Below are 24,046 nucleotides of genomic sequence, written 5' to 3' on the forward strand. Positions count from 1 at the left end.
CTGAGCAGGGAATGACAAAAAAATTTCACATCTTTATTTGGTTTGGTTCACTTTTACACTGCACTTCTGAAAGCGAACCAAACCGTCTGGACAATATCACGCAGTCACAGTAGCTGCTAGTTTGGGGCGGAATATTGCTAGAAATCAGCACTTGTCATGAAGGGGGAAAAAGCATAATGAAGGAAACAACATTGGCAAGGACTGAGAATAGAAATCCATCACTTTCAGCCAGCTTGTTCACAACAAAAACAAACAAACAAACAGCGGAGCAACACCAGATTTCTGCAGTCTTTGGATTTTTGTTTATACTGTGGTGTTTAAACATAGTAGCTTTTTTGCAAGAAGCTCATTGTGCTCTATGTGATGCTCTACGTCACTTCCACTCTTTGGTTTGCTGCATAGTCCATTTGCAAGAAAACCTAGACCCACGTTTTCAGGCAGATCAGAGTTTAGAAGAACTTTTGCACCTGCCTAAATAAACCGAACCACCCAAGCAAACAAACTCTGGTCCATTTAAAACAGACCAAACAGCTCTGGTGTGAAAGCACCTTTACTCCCACCTTGAAGTGTTTTGTGAAAGGGTCGAGTGTTGAGTAATAAGTTTAAAAATAAGTAATCAGAGTAAGTGCTCACAAGCTGGGACCCACTGCTTGATCTAACAAGGCAACTGCATTTTCTAAAAATTTTGACCATTTTTCCAGTTTACAAGCATATTTGTATCTGGGATACAGACATTTTGGACCAATAAGTCTTCTATACTTCTATACTTCCAGACGATTGGTAAATATTTGGTGCAGCAGCAGTCTATAAGGGTTGGCCATGCAGTAGTAGTATGGATGCTGAGATATCATCAGTAATGCCTGAACTGCAAAGACCTTTAGGACTAGAAAAGCAGAAAAAAAACAACAGAAGGCTTTTCTTAGTGGAAAAGATGCTTTCTCTTCAACAGAATGGCTTCATCAAGAATTTGATTCACCATCTGGCTTCGTTTTGTTCATCTGATCGTTTCATGGTGGACTGATAGACGATGGCAGACATATGGCTCATCCAGTCACCAGTCAATGCGATTTCTTGCCCTTTTGCAAACAGCTTTCAGGGATTTCTCACAATTCTATGCCACAAAACATCTGGTGCATCAGATTAGTTCCTGCTGTTTCTCAAATGGATATCATTTTGATTTTGCAGCCTGAGGATGGTTTACTTCATCTGCACAAAGCTCCTTACAGCACATGTTCTGCGAGCAAAACTTCTAAATGTAAATGTCACACGTGGATTAAACGTCAGGAGCTAGATGCATAAAACTACTGAAGTCCATGACTAAAACTGCACAGAAAACCGCAGATTAATAAAGACTATATGAGGTTCTCCTATATAAATCTTAATAAGAGATGAACACACAATGATTAGATAATGTCCACTCCAATTTTAAATCATGAATAAATATTAATACTCCCAAATTATGTTTGCATATGCATGATAATAGTGTTTGTGTTGCAATTTATCCTAAAATACACTGTTATTTGTAACTCTGATCCCATGTTACTTACTGAAAATTTTAAGTGATTCTAATTCAAACAGCAGCCCAAAAATTAATAATAAAAACGGACCACTGTTGACAGTTTAATAGCTGAATTATCTTGCAGCACATTAATAAGGGATGACAGCTGAAAATGGTCTGAGAATATTCGTTTCACAGGAAACTGGGAGGTGGGAGGGTTTCATTCAGCCTCCGTGTCTCCAGAGATTCTGCTTTCTTTGCCGGCTGCCCAACCTCTGAGCAAAGACGCATCCCCGCCCTTTCTGCTCAGCTGTTTGAAATTATTTCTGTCTGTGACAAACCTGGTCACTTTTTACCTCTCCAGCCCTGCGAGGCTTTGTGTTGATTGATACTGACAGATTACACTCTGTCAGTATCTCCTCAGTATGATACATACTGTAGCTGCCAAGTTACAAAAAAAAAAAAAAATGACACGAGCAGGAGAATGAAACCTGAGTTTTGATGCAATCCACTGGAGAGACTCTGCGTTGTACGGTCAGATTTATCAAGCGAGACAATTGTGAGGATTCTGCAAGTACCCTCATACATATATGAGTGATCAGAGTGTCAGCCCTCACCTCCAGTCCATCTTCTCCACCAGGTATGCGCATATCAGAAAGCCTGTTCGATTGAAGCCATGCGTGCAGTGAACACCTTCAGGAGACAAAAAAACAGAAGAGCCCATGGTTCAGAATATTTCACTATAAGAATAATGCACCTCACAGAGCATTTTTTGCTATCTCTACCAAGAGTCTTGACATGATCAATTTAATTAGCAAAACAAGAGCAAGTTTTCATTATTTGAATAGTCATGGATGAATTTGTTAGTTATGGTCAATCAACAGTTTCACCCAGGCTCTCCTCTGACATCAACAGCATCAGTGCACTTTGAGACGAGCTGGGACATGAATCTCCTCAGGGGGGGTCCTGCCTTTATCCCCACATCAAAAATCTGTCTAAAACCAGCCGTCGGAAACACACAGGAGACCCAAAGGTTGATGGAACATTCAGGTGGTGGTNGGGGGGGGTGTAACAATAAGGGCACAACAATAAATAAATAAGAAAATCCAGCTTATTTTTTTAAAAGGTGAGAAGGATAATTCTGTAATGCAAAAACAAATCCTCAGACAAAAGCCTTCGCAGGACTCAGGAATAAATATTTTCTCGTGTTGGCAAATGACATTTTCCCCAAACACGTGGTTTTCAGCAGGTGCACAGGAGAATTCAAACCAAACAAAATCAAAACATTTGACTCGAACACTTGCCTGGGTTGGAAAGATTGACCAGCACCGCTAATGCAGACGGAGTGAACCAACACTGAGGATTGCATTTAGTGGCCCAGCTGTTTAATTTGGACGCGTGTTCCACAAAGATAACAAACCTGGATCACCAGCTGGCTAAGGCCAGGAAGCTGTTCAGATTACATTCAGACATTCTGCTCCAAAGCTCAGACAATTCGATTTGTAAGACAGGCTGCAGATAAACAGGAAATCTGGAGTGTAAGAGTGCCCCCTGCTGTTGCTCATGTGAAACTGCAACCCTGACATTAACGTACACTTGGTAAGAATTGCCTGAGCAGCCTTTGAGCCAAAAGATTTATGAGAATTTTAATTTGTACTACCTTTTAACACTGAAAACTAACGCAAGAAAATGCTTTATTTTCAAAATAAAGCACGAAAATGACACATTTTGTAACCTAATATGAACTTTCCTTTTACAAATGTGATTTAAAAAAACTATACTGACAATCTGATGAAGTAAATAATCACCTAAAAATAACAATCCAAGACAGTACAACCTCAAAAACACACGTTTCACAGAAATGACAAACTGCGCACACACACAGATATCTTTAATAAAAAACAAATTAAATTAAATTTATTTAGCCCCTGACTGATGTTCCTTCACCCTTAAAATCACCTACACTGTGTTAGTCTGGAGAGAAATTATTTTGAATGTGAAACTCCTACATTTTTTTAACCAACATCATACTGATTTGAACAGACTGCAAACTTTACCCCCCTGTTCAACATTATCATTAGGAGGGCTGTTTAAACTCCAGCTGCCACAGAGACGATGCGTAACCATCAGAACAGGTCGTGCTGTTTGTGCATACATTCATAATAAGGTTTAAACAGCCTGAATAAGGTTTAAACAGCCTGAATATTAATCTTCTTATTATGACTGTATGTGTAGAAAACATGTTGATTCAGAAGCTGTGAACACCTATAAATAAAACGACGCTTTCATTTCCACCCATCAAACTCTGGACTACAGCTGCCCTCTGCTGGACTAAAAAGATAATGCAGTTGTAAAAAGTTGTTGAACACAAAGCAAAAAATGTATTTCATCAATTTTTGTTGACACCTTTTATGTTATTTTCCCATTTAAATAGCAAATAACTGTCCCTGAGTGTAAGTAAGATTATAAGATGTTACATTAATAATGTTAAAGCTGTGAAATTTGACCCATTTGTGTAAAAACTAAACAAAAATCCTTTTTTGATTTTAACTTAATTAAACTAGGATGTTTTTTCTCATACTATAATTATGAAAAGACAGTAACTTAAAACATTGTAGCATGATGAACAAGTACGACAAGTGAAAAACTCTTATGATGCTAAAGTAAAAGATGTTCAAGATTTAAAGATGCTCATTGCAAAGTCATGAGTCCAGACAAATAATGTCCATAAAAAGCAATATTTGCATAAATGAAAAAGGAAATACTTACCAATCAGTTCTGTAGGGTTCTTATCTATGAAGTGCTCACAGAGCCTAATGAACATTGCAGTTGTCTCCTTTGAAGGGCACTCCCCATGGCTTTAAACACACAGAATGACAGCCATTAGTACATTACCCCTAAAAGAACCGTAACACAGTAAATCTGAATATTTAGTTGTGTTTGTGACAAGAAATCTGCTCATACCCTTTACACTGAAGCTTCACATATTTGATTCCTTCCTTTTCAATGTCGTTGCGATCATAAAAGCGAGTCGTGTTTGTCAAATCCACAAGCAAACCCATTTTCACCTGAAAAAACAGACATACTTACTGAAATAAAGGTTTTCAATAGAACTTTAACATTTCTGTCTCAGCTGAGTTACTTACTTTGAGACTTTTTAGATAGTTGGACAGCATGCTCGGGTGAAACCTGTTCTCCTCAGCAACCTGGTCATCATATCTGGGACCCAACATTGTTTTCATAGGCAGGAATTTACCTAAGAAGACAAAAATATAAATCGTTAAGCTGTCATTGTGCGTCTTTAGTTTCTTCTAGTGAAACTAAGAGCTGCCCACTTTAACCTCTCAGAAAAAACACGTGTGTCAAAATCCTATTTCAAATGTTTGTGGGGAAATACTGAAGAAAGACGCAATCTCAGAAACATTTTTCTGTTTATTCTGTACCTGACATAAAACTTTACAAAACCTGATAAATGTATAGAAAACTCGCATTGTCTACAAGGCTGCTGTGTGGCGCTCTTACTGCTTCTGGGGGGAAACCCCAAAACTCAAATAGCTTTAGTGTGACATTTTTTGTGGAAATTAAATGGTTTTTTTAATGTTAATCAACAGACAACCCTGTCCCTGCAGGGGTTTACGGTGGCGATCATCCTGGAAAAATATTCATTTTGTTTAATTATTTGTTCACATATTTTCTGCTGTCTTACTCACTGTGTAATAAAGTCTTTAAAAGCTGCCTATTTAAGGTAAAATCCTCTCCATTATTTTACTGTGTAATGAGATGTTTTAGAAGCTGCTGGCTATCTTGTTGGCTCAGCACAATTGCTCAAACTGTTTCCCAAGCTAATAATGCTTCATTTAACCAGAAAAGGTTTTGTTAAGATAATTTAATATTTGCTGTTTTACAAAAGTGTCAGAGTCACGGCAGCATGAAAACAATATCTGCCACTGTGCTATAAGACAAAAACTTCTTTTAAGCTATAACTGTGGGATGCTAAGTCATAAATATGAGATAACAAGTCTCATAAGACTTAATATGCTGTAAGTAATTTCTAATTTTTGAGACAGTAAGCAGTAATTATGAGCTAAAGTGTCATAAATTTAGAAGAAGACCAATTAATTGGCTGATATTGGTCACTTTTTTAAAAAAAAAGTTTGTCAAACAGCCATGCCTGTGCATACTTACTTTAATACCAAGTGGGGAAATGAAGATGGTGCAGCAGCTGCTATAACCATCTGACTGTAGCACACAATTTAGTGTTTTTCATAAGAATGCTCTTCCATATATTACTTTAAAGTGCATGACTTATTCCAAGGGTTGTTACATAGAATAGAATATTACTGGTGTATATTTTTTTCTAAAGACTGGCACCGGCAGTATAGCTTGACATCTACATAAATATGATATCTCATATTTATGATTTAGTAGCTTATTATTAAATCATAAAAATCAATCAGTTAAACTAAACCATAAATAACTAGTTATGAGCTCCTATGTCATAATTACTAAATATTATGACAGTGCTGTTAGCTTATATAACAAGTACCTAATCATAGTGTTATAGATACTATTGTGATTTCTGTAAGATGAATATTTAACCATGATTTATTGAAATCTTTTGCTTCCCAACTGTGAAGAAGGCATACAGTTTGTGTCTGTATGAAAAAAAATAACACCTTATAACACCTTTTCACTAATCAGAAACCTGCTCAAGTAATGATAGTAATGATGGTAGAATACCTGGCCCAGACGGAATTAAATTGTGGGTTTGTTTAAGATGTGTGCATGTTGAAGGCTTCCTGCAATGCCTCCAGCAACCACTCAACTGTTCATGTCTAGTTGTTTTGACACGTGATGCTACAGATTGTCATATTCAATAAAACATTTTGAAGCAGGAGGATATTCATCTCTAGCTTTAAATTAACGTTCTCAAAAAATCCATCATTTGGAGAACTGAGCTGAATGTAACATCAGCAAACCCAGTGATACGCCAACCTTCGTTTAAAAAAATAACAAATTAAATAATATTAGTAAAAACCAATGGCAGATAAATAACCTTGTAAAACATCTGACGTCAATAAAATTGTTCGTGTGGTTAAATTGAGTCGGCAATCAAAGTCACACCAATTTATCCATTATTTAAGGGTTGTAGCTTTTTAAAATGGATTAACACTGCTTACTTGAAGTGTAAACAGAACAGGCCAAACAACAACATCACCAACATTCCCTCTGTAAAGAGGTCTGAGAAATGAGAAATTAAAGTGGATAATGTTCAAAGTTTGGGAAATAAAGAGAAGTTCTGCCTACACGTTGTGGAGCAAAAACAAGATAAATCCCTTCCCAGAAGGAGCCAGCTGAGACAGATAGTCAACACTGACTTTAGCACAAACTACAAACTGGAGTGTTTTTCCTCACCTGCCACAGGTTGGCCTCTCCTGGGACAGTTGCGCCATCGAGGAGGGGGTCCAGTTTGCGACATGATAGAGGAAGGTTGACAATGAGGACTAGAGCTTGTATCACTAGCTAGTCCGTGGCTTAGTGTCCCAGGTCCCGGGTAACCGTCCACCCAAGAACCGCGGATTCGAGGCCCTTTCGCTGCTGATTCAGGTGGATCATCCAACGAGCTCAAGCCTGTTCAGCATTCTGGCGGGCGAGAAGGAATTTACACAAAAGCTACAGACCCTTAAAATTTACAATAAGCCACTAACCGAAAAATTTCGTTCGTTTTCATAGAAATCCCAATGCTAGCAAGTGGCTTGAATTACTTCAGTGAACAAGCCAGCTAGCTAGCTATGCTAAACCATGTAGCTAATCTTCTTTGTCTTGTTATTATTAGTAGTTCAGACCACTTCTTTTGTTATTCTGCCACCTACTGGTACAAAAAGGACATGACACTACAAAAACATCCAGTGAATAGAATAGAATAGAATAGAATAGAATAGAATAGAATAGAATAGAATAGAATAGAATAATCCATTATTTGTCCCTCAGTGGGGAAATTACAGTATATCAGCAGCAAAATGGCAAATAGAGCAGCAAAAAGAGGCACACAAGATGTACAATAAAAGTTTCATGCATTAATCATGCACAATATTAATAAAAATAAAAATGAAACACTATACCACTTCTGAGTAAAAAACTATAGTTATGAACAAATAGTAAATGTAGATCTTAAAATATGCGATAATGTACAATACAAAAATAAAAATTCTAATTCTATAGTTTAACGTAACAGTAAAAAGAAAAATGTGTTTTTTGCTTGTGTGAAAAAACAATTCTTTTTATTTTGTGAGATCAAAGAACACAAGCTGTTTAATATTTTTTTAAAATTGACATAATCCTGATAATATTCAAAACTTTATGAAATATAAACTGCCTTTAAAAAGCGAAACTTTATTTCATGCAATATACAACATTAGTATGAACAATTATGTGTTAATCTGTGATATAAGCATTAGTTGATATGTTAGTTTTAAAGTTACTTTTTTTGTTTAAGTACTTTTTAATGTTAGTGTAATGACAAAATATGATGCAAATCAGAAAATTTAATCAATGTTCTTTAAAAATGTGCATTTTAATTAGCAAGATAACACTTATAGAATGTTGTCTTTTATGCAAGTTGTAATAAAAACTATTTTCCAAACAATAATGCTGTTTAATTTCCACTAACACAAATTGATTGCATGATATTTTTACAAAATGAAGAAAAAATAAATAACAACATATCATGATCTTAAAGGTTTGTATTTGTGAAGTTTGTCGCTCACCAAGCAGCACACGCACAGATGTGGAAATAAAACAAACATCCTTCCATCAAATGTTTATTTGTGTTCACTCATGACCATTTTACACATATTTGCATGCTTTAATTTTAAAGATTATACAAATGTATTACATGGTATAATGCAATAAAATACTGACAACATTGTTAGCTTATATCTGGGTAAACAATAAAAAACAACGCTAAAGTATAGTACAACATAGTGTCAGGTAATATTCACAACTACATACATCGCTCCATCAGCTAAGACAGTTTGACAACAGACTGTGGAGCATTTTGACACTATCCATTAAAAATGCAAGCTCTGCTTCATTGTACTGTTGCAAAACCTATTTTGAGAACTAAACACATAAAAGTCTACATTGAAGTAAAAAGTGTCAAAGCTGCACACATTAGATCCAGCCCCTAAATGAGATCAACAAGCGGTTGCTAGAGAGATATACAGTTGAAAACGTTGAGACGTTTCAGTACAAATGTTTTGTCTTCAAACCCACATTTTCTTCCACTGACACGCAAGTTCTCAATCATTCTGCCTGCTGTCATAGAAACCTCCCCTGCTGCAGAGCAGAATGACTCATCCTGACTCCAGTTTGTGTTTTGTTTTCATTGCACTCACCTAACATTACCCTGTTCCAACATGCTTAGACTGACATACACACTCTTCGGCGTTGTCTTTTCATGTGGTTTCCCTGAGTCACCCTGACATAGTTTTTCGGTTCTTGGCATCGAGGTTTCCATTGAACTCTGACTGCGATATGGGTTCATCGAGCTGCTCTCTGTGGAGAGGGATGAAATGGATTCTTCGGGAGAAGACAGGAGCTGCGTCTCTGTGGGTTCAGACAATTCATCATCCGGTGCATCTGAAGCGAAAGTGGAGGATGGATCGCAGTACTCATCTGTGGCGTCACCGGCTTTGTTACCGTAACAGATGGGAGTAATTGAAGGCATGTTTGGTCTTCGACTTTCCTCTGTGTACACCTGGTCACAGATGTTTTCGGAGTGATGAGTAAATGACTGGAAGATCCCCACCCCCTGAAACAGGCATAGCGAACAAGGGGACAAGAAAAAGAGATCGGGATATGATGTTAGTTCATCTGAAGAGGGCTTTTAATTTATATCAGGAGATCATTTGCACCAGAAAACATGCTCGTCTTCATCTTCAATGTGTAAAAATGTCAAAACCCATGATTAGAACTCATAAAATCCACACAAATAAGTATTTAACTCTTATATGCAGTTTATCTTCCAATCCTAACAATGAATTTTTACCTTAGTGACTTAGTGATTCAAGTGGAGCCAGGACTAGAGCGGATAGTTGTGATTTCATAGTTGTTTTAAAGTGCAAACAGCAGCAGCAGCAGCAGCAGCTAGCTGTAGCACTTCCAGTAGCAACATTCTTGCTGGAAAAATGTGTAATGCAAAATTTAAAGGTTGATAAAATAGTATAGCAACTGTTACGAGATTTTTCTGAGATTGAAGTCATTTTAATCCACTTTGGTTTTGGCCTCAGTTAGCCTAACGATTAGTTCTTCAATCTGGTCAGAATTAAACTCTGTCACCAAACTGAGGTCATTCAGAGCCATCTGCCACAGGTAAGGTATTATTTGTTCATAATCTGTCCTCAGAACTCCACTTCAAAAGAGCTATCATTTTAATCTAACCTGAATCAAACAACAAAACATGACAAACTTGGTGTCTGTAGCCTGATCGCACAACCACGGGTGTAAGTAGCTGAGTATACGCCATGACTCAGTGCCTGTAAAACCTTTACTTGCATAAACATGACGCAGCTGTTTCCTCTTTGAAGTCATTAGTCTGTTCTTTATAAAAATCCTTCAAATGAGCTCTAAATAATTAATGTTCACAAAAAATAAAAAGCTTAGCTGAGATTGTGCATAAAAAGATCAATATCTTTTAAAAACAAATGTGTGAGGTCACACAAAAACAGAAAAATATTTAAGTGCTTAAAAGGGATAATGGCACTTCTTCAACTCAACTAAGTTTAACTTTGCTGTCTTGTTGAAATAAACAATAATAATTTCAAATCCCGAGGACATGAAACATAATGCTAGTTTTACTTCAATTCTAACCAGTTTGTCAAACTGGGTCTTTTCTGGTTTTTCTATCTGCTTCTACTTCAGGACCTGCACTGAAGGTAAAATGCCACAAGTTGTTAGTTACCTTCCAGTTGCAGGTTTTTGGACAGGTTCAGATGTTGCATCTGTAATTTCAGATTTACAGTGTAGAAGAGATCCACTTTACAAGCACATACTTATATTTATAGATACAAATCTTTTCTTCACATGCACAAACATGATTTTCTCAGCCAGATTTTTTGCCCAGGGTGACAAATTTTGATTTACCACTTCCAGCTCTCGAACATCAACTTTCAGCTTTAAAGTCTTATTCCCTCCTACGTGAGTCTAGCTGACACTGAGCTGTAGCTGCTGGGTTATTTACGATCAATCAGTGTCGACGTGTAACAGAAGTCGCCACTGTAAAGGAAGTACTCTGAGAGGTTTTTATACTAATCTTGTAATCAATACGGTAATGAAAGATTTTCTTGGATAAATAATGACTGTGTAAGATGTCATGTTATTCTTCCATTACCACCACCTTCAACAGCAAATAAATAATAATAATAATATATATATATATATATATATATATATATATATATATATTAATCATGTGACCACAAAAAGAGCTAGCAATGACTATTCTTACTCCTTCAGCCATGTTGGTATGTTCAACCCCAATTTTGAAAAAAAGTTTAGACAGTTGGTAAAATGGAAGTCAAAATAGAATACAATAATCTGCAAATCTTACAAACCCATATTTTATTCACATTGAAACATGGTAAACTTAACAACTAAGAAACTGTACTATCTTTAGAAAAAAAATTGTAAAAAAATACTGTAATTTGTTCCACTTAATTCCCTGAGTTTACCTTGTGATGATTTTGTGACAGCCACTTTGCCAAAGAACTGAGGCCTGGATTTGGCACAGGCTTTTCCAAAAACTTCTTCCACCTAGAAATCATATTAACAATTTTTTTTATCTTTTTAGATTTAGTTGATATGAACATCTTCTTATGGTGACAAGTATTTGTTGTTGATTTTTTTTCACAACTTTGACTGAAACTTACTGAATGGCACAGCACAACCCAAAAAACAGCACAAAAAGTAAAATGATGCTTCCACACACACTCAGAGCCTTGATGAATCTGGGATCTGTGGAAGGAAACAGTGATGTTACAATAGCTTGTGTCACAGCTGTTTGGGTATTTAAAAAAGTAAATCTGGTCTTAATTTCATCCTTTTGCAATTTTTTCATTGTGCTTTAAAATACCTTTTTTTTGTTGTTGTTGTTTCAGGGACAAAAAGACATTTTAGTGATGTGGGAACAAAAAAAGATGATAGTCCTGAAAATTGATTTTAATCTTAGTTAAAAAAAAAAGTTTTCTTTTGCAATTACTTCACTATCTAGAAACACAGATATTCTTGTAATAGAATAGAGTTACATTTAAATAACATTTTATCTGATAAACTTTTGTTTTCTGTCTGTGATATCTACATAAAAAGGCCTAGAAATATTTTTGGTTTCAGCAAATACATATTTTCTTCTGTAAGTATTGCATATACACCTATTCACACTTATTAAAACCCTAAAGCATTAGTTTGTAATCATTAACAAAATATTTTTTACATTTCCCTACCCTTAATTAATTAAATAAGGCAGTCCTTCCAAAAAAAAAAGCTAGAAAATTTTGTTAGTTGTTAACAAAGTTTCTTTCATTTTGAACACAAAATGGACAAAGAAAGAAAGAATGTTGATCCATTGATTCAAACTTAATGTTGGAGAGCTGTGGATCTTCCTCATCCTTATGTCTAATTTGTTTGTGATGCATTTAATGTGACAGATGCTCAAAGAAAAAGTGTTTACAGTGTGCTGGAGGAGGGTTAGAACAAGATTTATCAATGTTTTGTTGCTTATCAATATATATTTTCTGCACATTCAACTCATTCTTTGTTTAAGCCTAACAAAGCAATAAACTAAGTGGGGGGATGTGCAATTAAGTTCATGATGAGGTCAGGGGTGGAAATTAGCACCCGCCACCGGCCAAATGCGGGTAAATATTTGAAGTGGCGGGTGAATTTGATCAACACACACGCCACTGTGGCGGGTTGGCAATTTGAACAGAAAAGGTGTTATTTGTCCTCTTGACATATAGGGGGCAGCAATGTGCTCGAGTTGCTGATGTTACGTCGAGCCCTGTTCCCCCATCAGATACGGTTCCCCCTGCGTCTACGTAAATAATGACTTATCTATTAACAGAATTGTTTAGAGGGGCAAATATTTCTCATTAAAAAAAAACAAGAAAACATCATTCTTTTAAAAATAAAATGTGCTAATAATATCATAATACAGAGGAATAAACACAGGTAAGGAGTTGTTGGTAAATTATTTTTGTCCTGTGTTTTAGAGGGGAAACCGATTATTTCAGACGGCTGAAATATTTGGTTCCCCCCTATGGAGAGCCATTTTGGCCAAAATTAAATTAAAAGAAAAAAGGGTAAATAAATTTAAAAATGGGTCAAATAACTAAATAAATGAGTAAAATAAATCAATAAATGAGTAAAAAAAAAACATTTATTTATTTTTCATTTACCCCTTTATTCATTTTCCCAATTTAACTTTTCCTATTTTTCATTAATCCCTTTATTCATTTTCCCATTTTAACTTTTCCTATTTTTCATTAATCCAATTTTCAATAATCCCTTTATTCATTTTCCCAATTTTACTTTTCCTATTTTTCATTAATCCCTTTTATTGAAAAATTGATTATTTTCCCATTTTCCAATTCCCCTTATTCATTTAGTATTTCCTTATTTTCTTATTTATCACATACACTTTTCCAATTCTCATTTTCCAATTCTTCGTCCCTGTTTTAATATGTTAATGAGGGGCGGTGTCTTCAGGCTACACTGTCAGCCTATTGGTTAGATTCATCTGCAGTGCTGAACTGCTCGGGACTTTCCCTCCGAAAAACAGTCGAACAATGGCCAGACCCTCCAGGATTTTGCGATGTTGCGATCGCAACTATTAATGCAAAATCAAGCAAACCCCGCGGAATCGCAACTTTCACCAAAATAACCCCAAATAACTTACGAAGAAGAGATGTGACGTCACATTCTGTTAACATCAGAATGCCGGGAGCATGCAGGAGCAGCGACCGAAGCCAAAATGTGCGTTAATGCTTTACATTTGCCCACAAAGATTTCAACAAAACACCGCAGTGAAGTTAGTTTTAAGTTAGATGTTGGATGTTCGCGTTCCGCGGAGTTAGAGGCGTCTAGCTCACGGCTGCCCAGAAACAGGAGCACCACAACTGCTTCCACCCACCTCCATATTCATCATCATCATATGAAATAACTTTTTGTCACAACAAAAAATAGTGGCTGGTAAAATATTTGAGTGGCTGGTTTTTAATTTCCACCCCTGGATGAGGTTCTGAAGTCCAAAACAAAACAGCTGGACTGCAAACAAGGCGCTGCACAAAGTTCAGGAGCTGTTTCTTTTAATGGAAAAAAACAACCTCAGAGATCTCTGCCCAGAGGAGCACAGTCCTAAAAACAGCTAAGATACTGCGCAGAACCTTTAAGCTCCCAGATTCTTGACCTTTTTCAAGGATGCCACAAAATCACTTATGTGCAGCAGCAACTGCAAATAATCAGCTCTGACAAGCTTCAACAGGCATCCCAAACATGACAACAGTGATGAGAGTGAGTCATTATTACTGATGCATGTGGGATTTATGGCTATTCACTTTCTGTCAGAATTAGGGTCTGCCTCTTTCATTCCAGTCTTATCGAGTGGAATCAGGAACGAATTCAGTGTGAGAAGCCAAGGCAAACACTGATAGGTGCCAAACTGCTCCCAGCATCACATTAACAAAATCCCTCAGGCGATTAATCTTATTCCGAGCAGCTTTTTTGATGCTTATGAACTTTCAAGTACAGCCTAACTTATTTTGTTAGTGATTTAGTAAATCATAAAGTTGTGACACGAGGAGGGAAATTAGCTGAGGGTGCAGCTGTTGGGTCAGGAATCGTTACATCATATAGACTTAAAACCATTTCTGCACATTTGCTGTTAGTAAAACTGTTTTCCTTCTCAGTTAATTAATTTTGGTTCCAAAGGAGGGGATACAGTGATAGCACCAGTTTTTTAAGCCTTTCTCACTGAAGTTGCGCTAAAAAACAAAACAATTAAATTTGTTTTATCTCTGCAAATAACTAACATACAACTTACCAAATTTTTTGGTGGTAAAAAACCTTTTTCTGCTTGTGGTAGTCCCATCATGACCTTTGGCCTCAACAGTAACACTGTATTGCATCTCTGGCTTCAGATCTTTTAAAACAATGTCATGTTTTTTTCCATCTATAGTAATATCTAAAAAACAAAAAAAATCACAAAAAAGTTATGAGTCTAAAATGAAAGGAAAAGTGCAAACTGTAAACTACTTTGCAGAGAACTTACTGAGAAGTGGTCCTTCCTGTAGCTCATAGAAAACTGTGAAGGTAACGACATCACTGCATGTGTACTGCGACTGGGTGTCCCAGTTCACAGACGCACTTGTGTCGTAAGTTTGTACATCTCTGATAGCAACAACCTCTGGAACTGCAGGAATCACATTTTTAAAATCTGATTCATACAAGGCTTTTAAAAAAAATAGTTTTTAGGAGTTGCTGAAAGAATCTCCGTGATTTACCTTCCATGCTGGAGCATATCTGAGGAGCTTGTGTGCTTTGACCTGTTCTGTCATCCATGAGGGGCGTCACGGTGATGTTATACTGCGTTCTGTTCAACAAGTCTGAAAAAGAAAGAGGGGACAAATAGATAAAAGCTAAAAGCTAAGATCCATTGAAAATTCGTGTGACAAACTGAGTCAAATCAAAAGCAAATTCACACGCTACAATTAGGTAAAATCTGAACTGTATGAACAAATCAAGTCCTCGAGTTTCTTGTTCTGGACTGTGAAAACATAAAGTTGCTGAGATGTGAATATGAGCCACGCAGACGTAGAGAGGCTGGATGCTCTGAGAAGAACATCAGTTTAATAAAGATAGCACAAAAAGTAAGAAAATTTGTGTTTGATTGATAATTTATTTGTTGCAACAAATAAATAATAAATCTTTTTCCAGCCTGTTATTTTTTCTTAAATGGTGCCATATTTGTTAGGAAAATGCATTTACGGGTTAAGCAGAGTTGAGTATGTGGATTGCACCCGTCTATTCCAAAAAAGGTTATTCTGCTATTGACACTTGTTTTGAGCTCACTCCACAGAGAGGGTTTATCAGAGCCCACCATTAGAATTTGGGAGTAAAGAGAAAGAATTGACATGCCTGCAGTTCAGCTTGGGTGTGCTGTTCAATCTAGTGACCAACACAACCTCACTGGATGACTCACAACAAATGCTAGTTAAAGAATGGGATGCCATCCCATAGCAGAGCGTGACCAACTGGTGAACAGCACGAGGAGGTACTGCTGCGTATGGTTCTTCCACATGCCACTGAGGGTCCTGCTTGTTAAATAAATAAATTGTTATATTGCAGATATGTCTCGTTAAGACATCAATCACCCAATCCAATAAACAACACCAAACAAGAATAAGCTGTTTGGCATTGGCAGAGATTTGTTTTTCAACCCATCCTCAACTCTGCTGCTCAACACACAAATGCAGTTTCCTAACAAATGTGGCACTATTTAGGGGAAACTGAACAGGCTTTCCAACAGTGTAAGATGTATTGCCAAGAAGCATTGTTACAACAAAGAAATAATTAACTAAACGCATTTCTTTACTTTTTGTGCTACATTTATATTATCATATAGCAAATTGTTTCCATTAAGCTTTTTGGCCCTGTGCAGGCAATATCTCAACATGAGTTTTAAGTGACCAGTTGTGATTGTGGGTCTTCTGTCTGCATACACATGGTAGTCACTTCCATTTCCACAAAACAAACTTGCTGGTTAGAAATGACAGGAAACAACAATGCACATCATGAGCAATGTCTCAAAGATTAAAAAAAATAAAAACTAACTATTTTTGCCAGCTAATTTCTTTTCCAGGCCACTAAACCTCCAGGCAGAACATGTAGCCCCAAAGACAGTTTATTTTACCAAAAAAAAAAAAAAAAATATATATATATATATATATATATATATATATATATATATATATATCAATAAAGTGCACAACCATTTTGCTTTATAATAGGGAAGCGGTGACTAAACCATTTGTTTAAGCTTTTTGAAAATATTACCTGTACAGGAGATGTTAGACTTTGATATGACTCTTGAGTTTCTAAAATTTGTGGAGAATATCTGCTGAGGCTTGGGGAATACTTGCTTTTAGGAGTCTGTTAGTTGTGATCCAATCCAAAAAATCAATAAGTTGTTATTTTGTAGTTGAAAGAATCAAGCTGGAAAGCAGCAGTGCAAACTGCAGCATGTTGTAAGTCACAGTTCTCGAAAGCTTTTTAAAACCGATGAAATTTTCTTGGGAAACGCATTACAGAGCATCTTTTAATATGTAGTTTCACTAATGAGTCCATTACTTCTCTCACTCAGTCTGAAAACAATGACATGATGATCAAAGATAAATGAGAGAATGCATCACTTCATGTAATATTTCTTTTTTCCCATTTCTCAATCTGACGTTCCATTTGGCCTTTTACATCTCGCTAACATACCAAAGAGAGTTGCATTAGTGAATGTGCTGTTCTTCCAATCGTATCGATTTCCATTGTGTGTCCAGTCGATTATGTAATCTCTGACAGGCTGAACAGGCGCCTTCCAGCTGATCTTCGTAATGCCTTTCTGTGTGAAGGTCTGGATGTCAGTAACTTGTGGAAGGCCTGTCAATGAGATTAGCAATAAACTAATAAATTAATAACAAACGTGCATCAATGCAAAGCATTGCTTTAATAAAACAAGGGAAAAAAAAGTCCATCTGCAGCAGTAACACTCACTCTCTTCAACAGCTGGGACATAAACAGACTCCTCAGCAAGCAAGCCTTCATCACTGGAAACTGTAAGACATAATCTGTGTGCATCTTGGTCCACTTCCACGTCGCAAGGGGAGTTCCCACATGATGTAGAAGTACAATTTCCTATGACCTTGTCCTTTGTGTAGTAAGTTTGTTTAACGGTGTAGTAAAATCGCTCCTCACACATTGAAGGAATACCCTATATTAAACAGAGTGAAGAATGCAAGACAACGTAACTCAGAATGAGTGCATTCCAAAAGTGAGCAGTTAAACAGCTAAGTTTTGAGTTTCAAAATGAAGAAATAACTTTTAAAATCAGACTATGTTAGTGACACTCTGTGTTACCTTCCACATGAGATGGACTTTTCTTTTTCCATTTTCTCCCTCTGCAGCCACCTTCCTCCACAGGCACAGCCTGATGTGAGCCTCTAGAGAAAATTAAAATACAATATGCAAAAAATGATTGCGCCTGGAGCAGACGTGCAGACACATGAGACTTACCAGATTGTGTTTGAACTCAAGCCAAGAAAAAGGAAAGTATGATCACTTTCGCACATGGAGCTAAAAGCAAAACAGCCTTGAGCTCATAGCAACCACTGTAAACATTTGTTATCAACGGGAAAATCACTGCAAGGTTTTGGTTTTCCAGGAAACAGTCGTAGAAACAATATGCAAAATGTGGAATGCAATATTCCTTTTGTTGTGAGAAACTATCACTGTGGGTTTGGCTCAATTTGTTAACTGTCATTAGGTTTAGGGCTCTTTCAAACAGGGTCATTATATTGTCCCTATAAAATTAACTTTCAACTGTAGGCTTTGCATCACAGGTTAGGACTTGAACGTCTACTCATGATGAGAACTTTTACCTTCAAAACAAGATTGCAAGGTCACACTCAAAGCGCTTTCCTTTTGGCGGAAACTTTATTTACTTAATTAAATTTGTGTTAGCCATCACCATGGTTCCAGTTTCTTTTATGATAGACAAATTCAAACATAAATAAATCCAATTTAACTGGACTGAAGGATGAGGATCCCATAATCCCATATTCTAAAATGTATGACATGTACATTTATCAAGCTCTTACTGTTTAGTTTAGTCCGAATCGTCTGTTCTGGGCTCCAGTTGCTCCAAACAGCCATTTCTTCGGCGCACCGGACTGAAACATTGTAGTTGATGCAGGATCCCACTTCTTTAATGTCAACTTTCAGATCAGTTGTTGAAATAAGCTGTATTGAAAGCAAAGTTTTGATGAAAAACATTTACTCAGATGACATTTTATTTTTAAGGCTGAAAAAGAGGCACACAAAGCTTTACTGCGTCTAACGTTCAGACAGATTAAGCACTCCAAAGTTTTTATAACTTCATAAAAAAAACATACTGCAACTAGAATTAGCTAATACAAATGATAAAATTACACTTTTACTATTATTAAAGTCATACAAATTTTCACAATATACAAACAAAAGTGTGAGGAATATGATAAAATAATACCTTTCTTGAGCTATATAACATGAAGACATTAAATATAGTGATTATATTGAATGTAGTTATGCAAATTTGGGCTAAATATTAGATGATTTGTTGTTTTAATATATGCATTATTTAGGCTTTATTGAATGTAAAAATTCTAAAGTTGTTTCTGTTCGAAACTGTTCTTTTATTGTTTTTGAAATGTGAGATATTGTGTTTGTTTTGCTAAGTCTGGAGCTAAACAAGGCTAACGTGTTGCTAATGCCTCAATAACAAAATGGCATCCTACCCAAGCTAGCTGTAGTGCTACCTAAAGAAGGTTATTGTGTTGCTAATATAGGATTCTATATGCAGCATTTTTCATAATTAACCCGCTTTGCATCCTTAATAAAAATAATGTCAGCTCATTTAAACAAATATATAAATTATTATACATTATTATACAAGGCAATGTGTTTTTTTTTTACCTTTGGGGTTTCATTTGGCTCTGAAGCCTGGAACAGCAAATATAGAAATTGATTAATTAGCAACAATTTGCATTTTTTAAAAAAGCATAGGAAACATACAAAAAACAGCTCTAATGGTTTTCCACCTTTTAATCTACATTAGGAACAATAATAAATCACCAAAAACCATGTCTTTTCTATATGTGGCTTTTCAGCAACAGCATTCTGAAGTTCATACCTTGTAGTATTTGACTTGACAGCGACAGTCTTCTGTAAATGGGCACCATTTTTCCACAGTAACCAACAGACGATTTGAAGAGGAATTCACTTTTACCGTCGGGGGGTTAATTTTTACTGAGGGAATAAATTAACAAAGTGATTAAAACTCAAAGAAATCATTAAGGCATGTTTGGAGAAAGTTTATGTTACTTACTTATTTGTAAGGGGTCAAATTCAAAAGGATCAGAGGATGCCTCCCAAGCAGCCGTTTTAGCTCTGACAGTAACTGTGTACTTATCAAAAAAGATCAAGATTCCAGATGTATGGATATTTTTGTATGTGCAGCTTGTTTTTTGCGAGTTGCAAATTTCAGTCTGGGAGGACTTTTCCAAAGTTTTACTGGAAGAAATACATATGCGACCATAAATCTTTAAAGAGACAAAAGGGTTGCATTGATTGCTCAAAATAACAAAAAATAAAAAGTACCTCATAAGTACGGTGTAGTTTATTTTCAGCAAAGGATTTGCCTGATGATCCCATCTGCACGTGAATAGGTTTGGGATACCTTTTGACTTTTTATGTTCATAATGCAAGACACATGACACATCTCTGGGCCTTGCTGTCAACAAAAGCATATAAAGAGAGTAATCAGCCAAGTTAATCAATAAAATGTAAAAAAAAAAGAATTACATCTTACTGTAGGTTTTGATGGTGGTGCCTCCAAGTATTTGATTAGTATGTGAACTGTGACACTGCAGTGTTGCACTTGGCTTGGTGAAGTTTCTCAGTGACAATACAGTGTGTGTTGAGTTAATGCTGGTTGACAAACTTTCATCGACGGCGTTTTGATTCAGTGTCCAGAGGATTTGGCCACTCGCGCGTGAACAATGGCACGTTATCTCCACACTGGAACCCACTTCGATGTGCACATCTTTGGGTTCAACGTTGCAGATGATGTCTTGCTGGCCTGCGGGAAATTCAGCTGTTTTTAAAAACTTTCCAAATGCGATGGATTGTGCACTCTTTGTAAATGTAGTGTCGCAGCCAAATTATCATATATACTGATATATGAAGTGAACCATTTTTGGCAAGTAGAAAATGTGAACAAAAATCTATAGCAAACAAACATGTGTGCAAAATACTGTAACAGTAGGATGAGGCCTGTTTTTTTCCCAGGAAGCTAGTCTAAAAGAATGATGTTACTGAAATTCACTGCTTAAACGCTGCCTTGTTTCCAAGGGGGACCTAAAAGTATAGGAACTTTATGATTTTTGTGTAGATACTTCATGTCTAACATGCAAGTAATTTATTCAAGTTTCCTGGCTGTCAAGAACAGCGTCTCTGTTTTAGTGATGTTTTTTGTGCGGTTTAACCAAAATGGCTACATCTCTGTCATTTGTCAAAAAATCAAGATCTTCATCTAAAACTTTGTTCTGAAAAGCCAGTAATGCCAGGCCTTTAATTTTTTGTAGGAAATATATTGGCAAAGCTACCATTTCAGTTTGTGATCTCAGTAGGATTTGCCTGGTTCAGTACAGGTTAATAAATAAATAAATGCATGTGAAAGTATAAAACAGACGAACAGATTATTCTGAATATGATTCTGGTTTTTACTTTTTTTTACTTCAGACTGTGTTCTGGCTTTATGGAACATTACAGAACATCCTAACGGGTCTTTACACAGAATGGTCAGAGTGATGAAATCTTCTTCCTCTTACATGCTGTAACTCAGCTAAAAAAAGAGACATCAGTGGTTGTTGCATTTATCTGTATATGTATGTTCTTGTGTTGTTTGTGCTAATTGTTTTTCTTTCCTTCTTTCCGGGAAGTCTGCATTAACGAGTTTCTGTGAAACAAGAGTTTTGCTCTTAGCTAACCACCATCTGTTGCAGCTCATTCTTCATCGCTCTGTTGCATATTACGATTTACAAAAAGACTTTGGTTTGCGGAGTTCATCGGTGTCACATGACACTACTCTAATAGCATGGAGCTGATAATGAAATCTGAACACAACGAGCCTTTTAGTGCTTACATCTACATCTACGCAAAACAGAGTTTAAAGCAAGTGTTTCAAACTGGATGGATAGATGGATGGTAGAGTGCACTGATGATTGACGTTCCAGTATCAGTGAGCAAAATATCAATAAAATAAAACACAAGGTGTCCCAAAAAATGATACCTCATTCTCGCTCAAATGATCTCAAATTTGAACAAAAGGTACAAAATGCAGCTAATTTTAATGTTTAGTTGTAATAACTTCTTTTAGGGTGAAGAATGACGTTCACTGGGAATAAAAAGGCATTTTGTGGGTTAGAATATAATCCAACACAGTCAAAAAAAAGTGTGCAGCGAGCATTTTCAAGAAAATTCGGGATAAATGCACCAGCTGGAAAGCAGATTTATAGATTTTTATTGTTTAACATAAAGCCTATTTCATATTGTTTGCCTGGGACATGTAGTTACTCAGATATTCACATTTCAAATAATTTAAATTTTTTAGGGACACCCTGCATTGCTTTGATTGCAACAAACCGTAGACCTTTATATTATAAGTGCTGTGCAGTCGTGTTCTGCTGATAATGATATATTTGGTTAATCCACTGAACTCTCACTGGCCTTGATGTCCACACCTGCTTCAGATGATTGTGAAAACAGAAGAGAAAGTGAGGAAAATTTGATTTATTGCAACTGATAGTGTTAAAATAATAATATCAGACTTTGCTAGTTAGTGTCACTAACCAATAAAAAGACTTATGAACATATTTGTGAAAAGACTTATTCTATTAAGTCTACAGATGAAGACAGGCAGAGTATAAAAAATAAGCATTCAGTTGATTCATTTAGTTTATTTAATGAGTTTAAAATGTTTAATGTTATTATACTACTGGACCATTTTAAATTTCCATCTGGAGTTAATAAAGTGTCTATCTACCTACCTATCTATGACCCTTTTTTAGTTTCACTTCACAAATGCATTGTTATATTTTTGCTTTGTTTAGTTTGAACTCTTTAAATTTTCATACTGTTGTCTAGGTGTAGGAGTTAGAATTAATAATATTTTTTACTTTTCTAGTGGTGTTTAATCAAAGTTTAATAATCAATTTGAAAAGGCAGCATCTACACACCAGACATTTAACACTGCAGAAATCTTAAATAGCTGACAATAAGATAAAATACCACCATAAATCATCCATCCATTTTCTTTAACCGCTTCTCCATTCCGGGTCGCGGGTAGCTGGTGCCTATCCCCAGCAGTCACTGTGCGAGAGGCGGGGGACACCCTGGACAGGTTGCAAGTCCATCGCAGGGCCACATATAGATGAACGAGACAAACAACCATTCACACTGTCACTCACACCTAGGGACAATTTTAGAGTCATCAATTAACCTAACATNAGTACCCGGAGTAAACCCACGTGTTCACAGGGAGAACATGCAAACTCCACCCAGAAAGGCCTCAGGCCGGGAAGCAAACCTGCAACCTTCTTGCTGGGAGGCAACAGCTCTAACCACTATGCCACTGTGCCACCCCACCATAAATCAGTGACAATAAAACTTGAAATGATTATCAGAGATGTGCTACTTTTGGTTGGTTCTATCATGTAAACCAACAGCTGAGATTCCTGAGGTTAAACATTTGGAGTTGTTGATTATTTTGTTGTTATTTAGATCTGCATTAATTCACATTAGACACTTTGCTGTTTGTTTAAAATGGTTTCAAGGCTTTTTGTTTGCTTGTTCGTTTTTGTGGAAACACTACACTTTAGTTTTCAGACACTTGAGATGTTTAAATATAAATGTTTTCGTGTACATTATGTGATTTAAAAACTAGAAACAGTGAGATTCACGACAGTCATGCAATCAAACAACATATTAAACAAAATCATCTTAGAAGTAAAATGCATATGTTGGATTCAATCAACTATAATTTGTGACATTAAAATAATAATAGCAAAGAGGATGGATTTTGAATTAATAATTGTAATATTATTTGAAACTCATGATTTTAGAGAACATGAAACTAAAACACAAGCAGCATTTCCCTTCAAAACTCCCCAAACTGACCGGTCAGCACATCCGGAAATAATTCATTTACCATCTGTTTCATCAAACCAGACAAGCTTCACCTACCTTTACACACAGAGGTGACTGCAGCCACAGTGAATAAAGCTCTGAGGGCAAACATGCTCGCCTCCACTGATCCAGACCTCACTGCAAGTCGTCGTTTGAAGAACATGAGAGCAGACAGGAGGAGCTCAGGCTGCAGTGCATTTTCTCTGCTACTTACAGGAACTGAAGCAAAGCCTGAAACAAACGGGACGTGTTACCCAACTGGAAACAGTCAGATGTCAAAAGGGGAAGTGAGGCAACTTGTGGACAGCCTCCCACCTCTTAGGGAGGCTGTCTCTGAGATTCTAAAAACTCCCCTGCTACATCGTAAAGACATGATTCTCATGTGACCCCCTCTTCGGTAGAAAGTGTTTTTGCTTCTTTTTTTTTCTTGCCTGATGAGTATTTGGCTGCAGAGAGATGCTGCATGGGAAATATTACATCAGAGCCCATTTTACTGTCAGACTG

At 36.4% G+C, this 24,046-nt stretch overlaps 2 protein-coding genes across 4 annotated transcripts in view; both read right to left on the bottom strand.

The window, feature by feature from the left end:
- Positions 1–7,331, bottom strand: part of rngtt (RNA guanylyltransferase and 5'-phosphatase) — an 89,291-nt gene extending 81,960 nt beyond the window's left edge. The window contains exons 1-6 of one of the 2 annotated variants that reach the window (XM_017411731.3): positions 7,207–7,331; positions 6,914–7,141; positions 4,645–4,754; positions 4,463–4,566; positions 4,268–4,356; positions 2,116–2,191 (exon numbers count right to left, since the gene is read on the bottom strand). In XM_017411731.3, coding sequence (XP_017267220.1) covers positions 2,116–2,191; positions 4,268–4,356; positions 4,463–4,566; positions 4,645–4,754; positions 6,914–6,977 — 443 coding nt within the window. In that variant the 5' untranslated portion in view covers positions 6,978–7,141; positions 7,207–7,331. Of the gene's footprint in view, positions 1–2,115; positions 2,192–4,267; positions 4,357–4,462; positions 4,567–4,644; positions 4,755–6,913 lie in introns of both variants that reach the window. The other variant, XM_037981625.1, reaches the window with a different exon arrangement.
- Positions 7,332–8,305: 974 nt separating this feature from the next.
- LOC108233366 (interleukin-6 receptor subunit beta) lies at positions 8,306–23,835 on the bottom strand. Of its 2 annotated transcripts, XM_017411784.3 has the most exons (17): positions 23,600–23,835; positions 20,166–20,435; positions 19,955–20,087; positions 19,683–19,867; positions 19,488–19,603; positions 19,271–19,297; positions 18,418–18,559; positions 17,678–17,760; positions 17,315–17,531; positions 17,036–17,200; positions 15,055–15,156; positions 14,823–14,963; positions 14,595–14,735; positions 11,428–11,512; positions 11,230–11,311; positions 9,200–9,311; positions 8,306–9,106 (listed from the first exon to the last, which is right to left on the bottom strand). In XM_017411784.3, the coding sequence occupies exons 1-17, from the start codon at positions 23,703–23,705 to the stop codon at positions 8,892–8,894; spliced, it is 2,322 nt and encodes a 773-aa protein (XP_017267273.1). In that variant the 5' UTR covers positions 23,706–23,835; the 3' UTR covers positions 8,306–8,891. The 2 variants fall into 2 exon arrangements, with proteins under 2 accessions (XP_017267273.1, XP_017267271.1); XM_017411782.3 differs by having other exon boundaries at positions 8,306–9,311; positions 23,600–23,834.
- Between the last annotated feature and the right edge of the window lie 211 nt (positions 23,836–24,046).

The sequence above is a fragment of the Kryptolebias marmoratus genome, linkage group LG19 (genome assembly GCF_001649575.2).
Source record: "Kryptolebias marmoratus isolate JLee-2015 linkage group LG19, ASM164957v2, whole genome shotgun sequence".
Classification (NCBI taxonomy): Eukaryota; Metazoa; Chordata; class Actinopteri; order Cyprinodontiformes; family Rivulidae; genus Kryptolebias; species Kryptolebias marmoratus.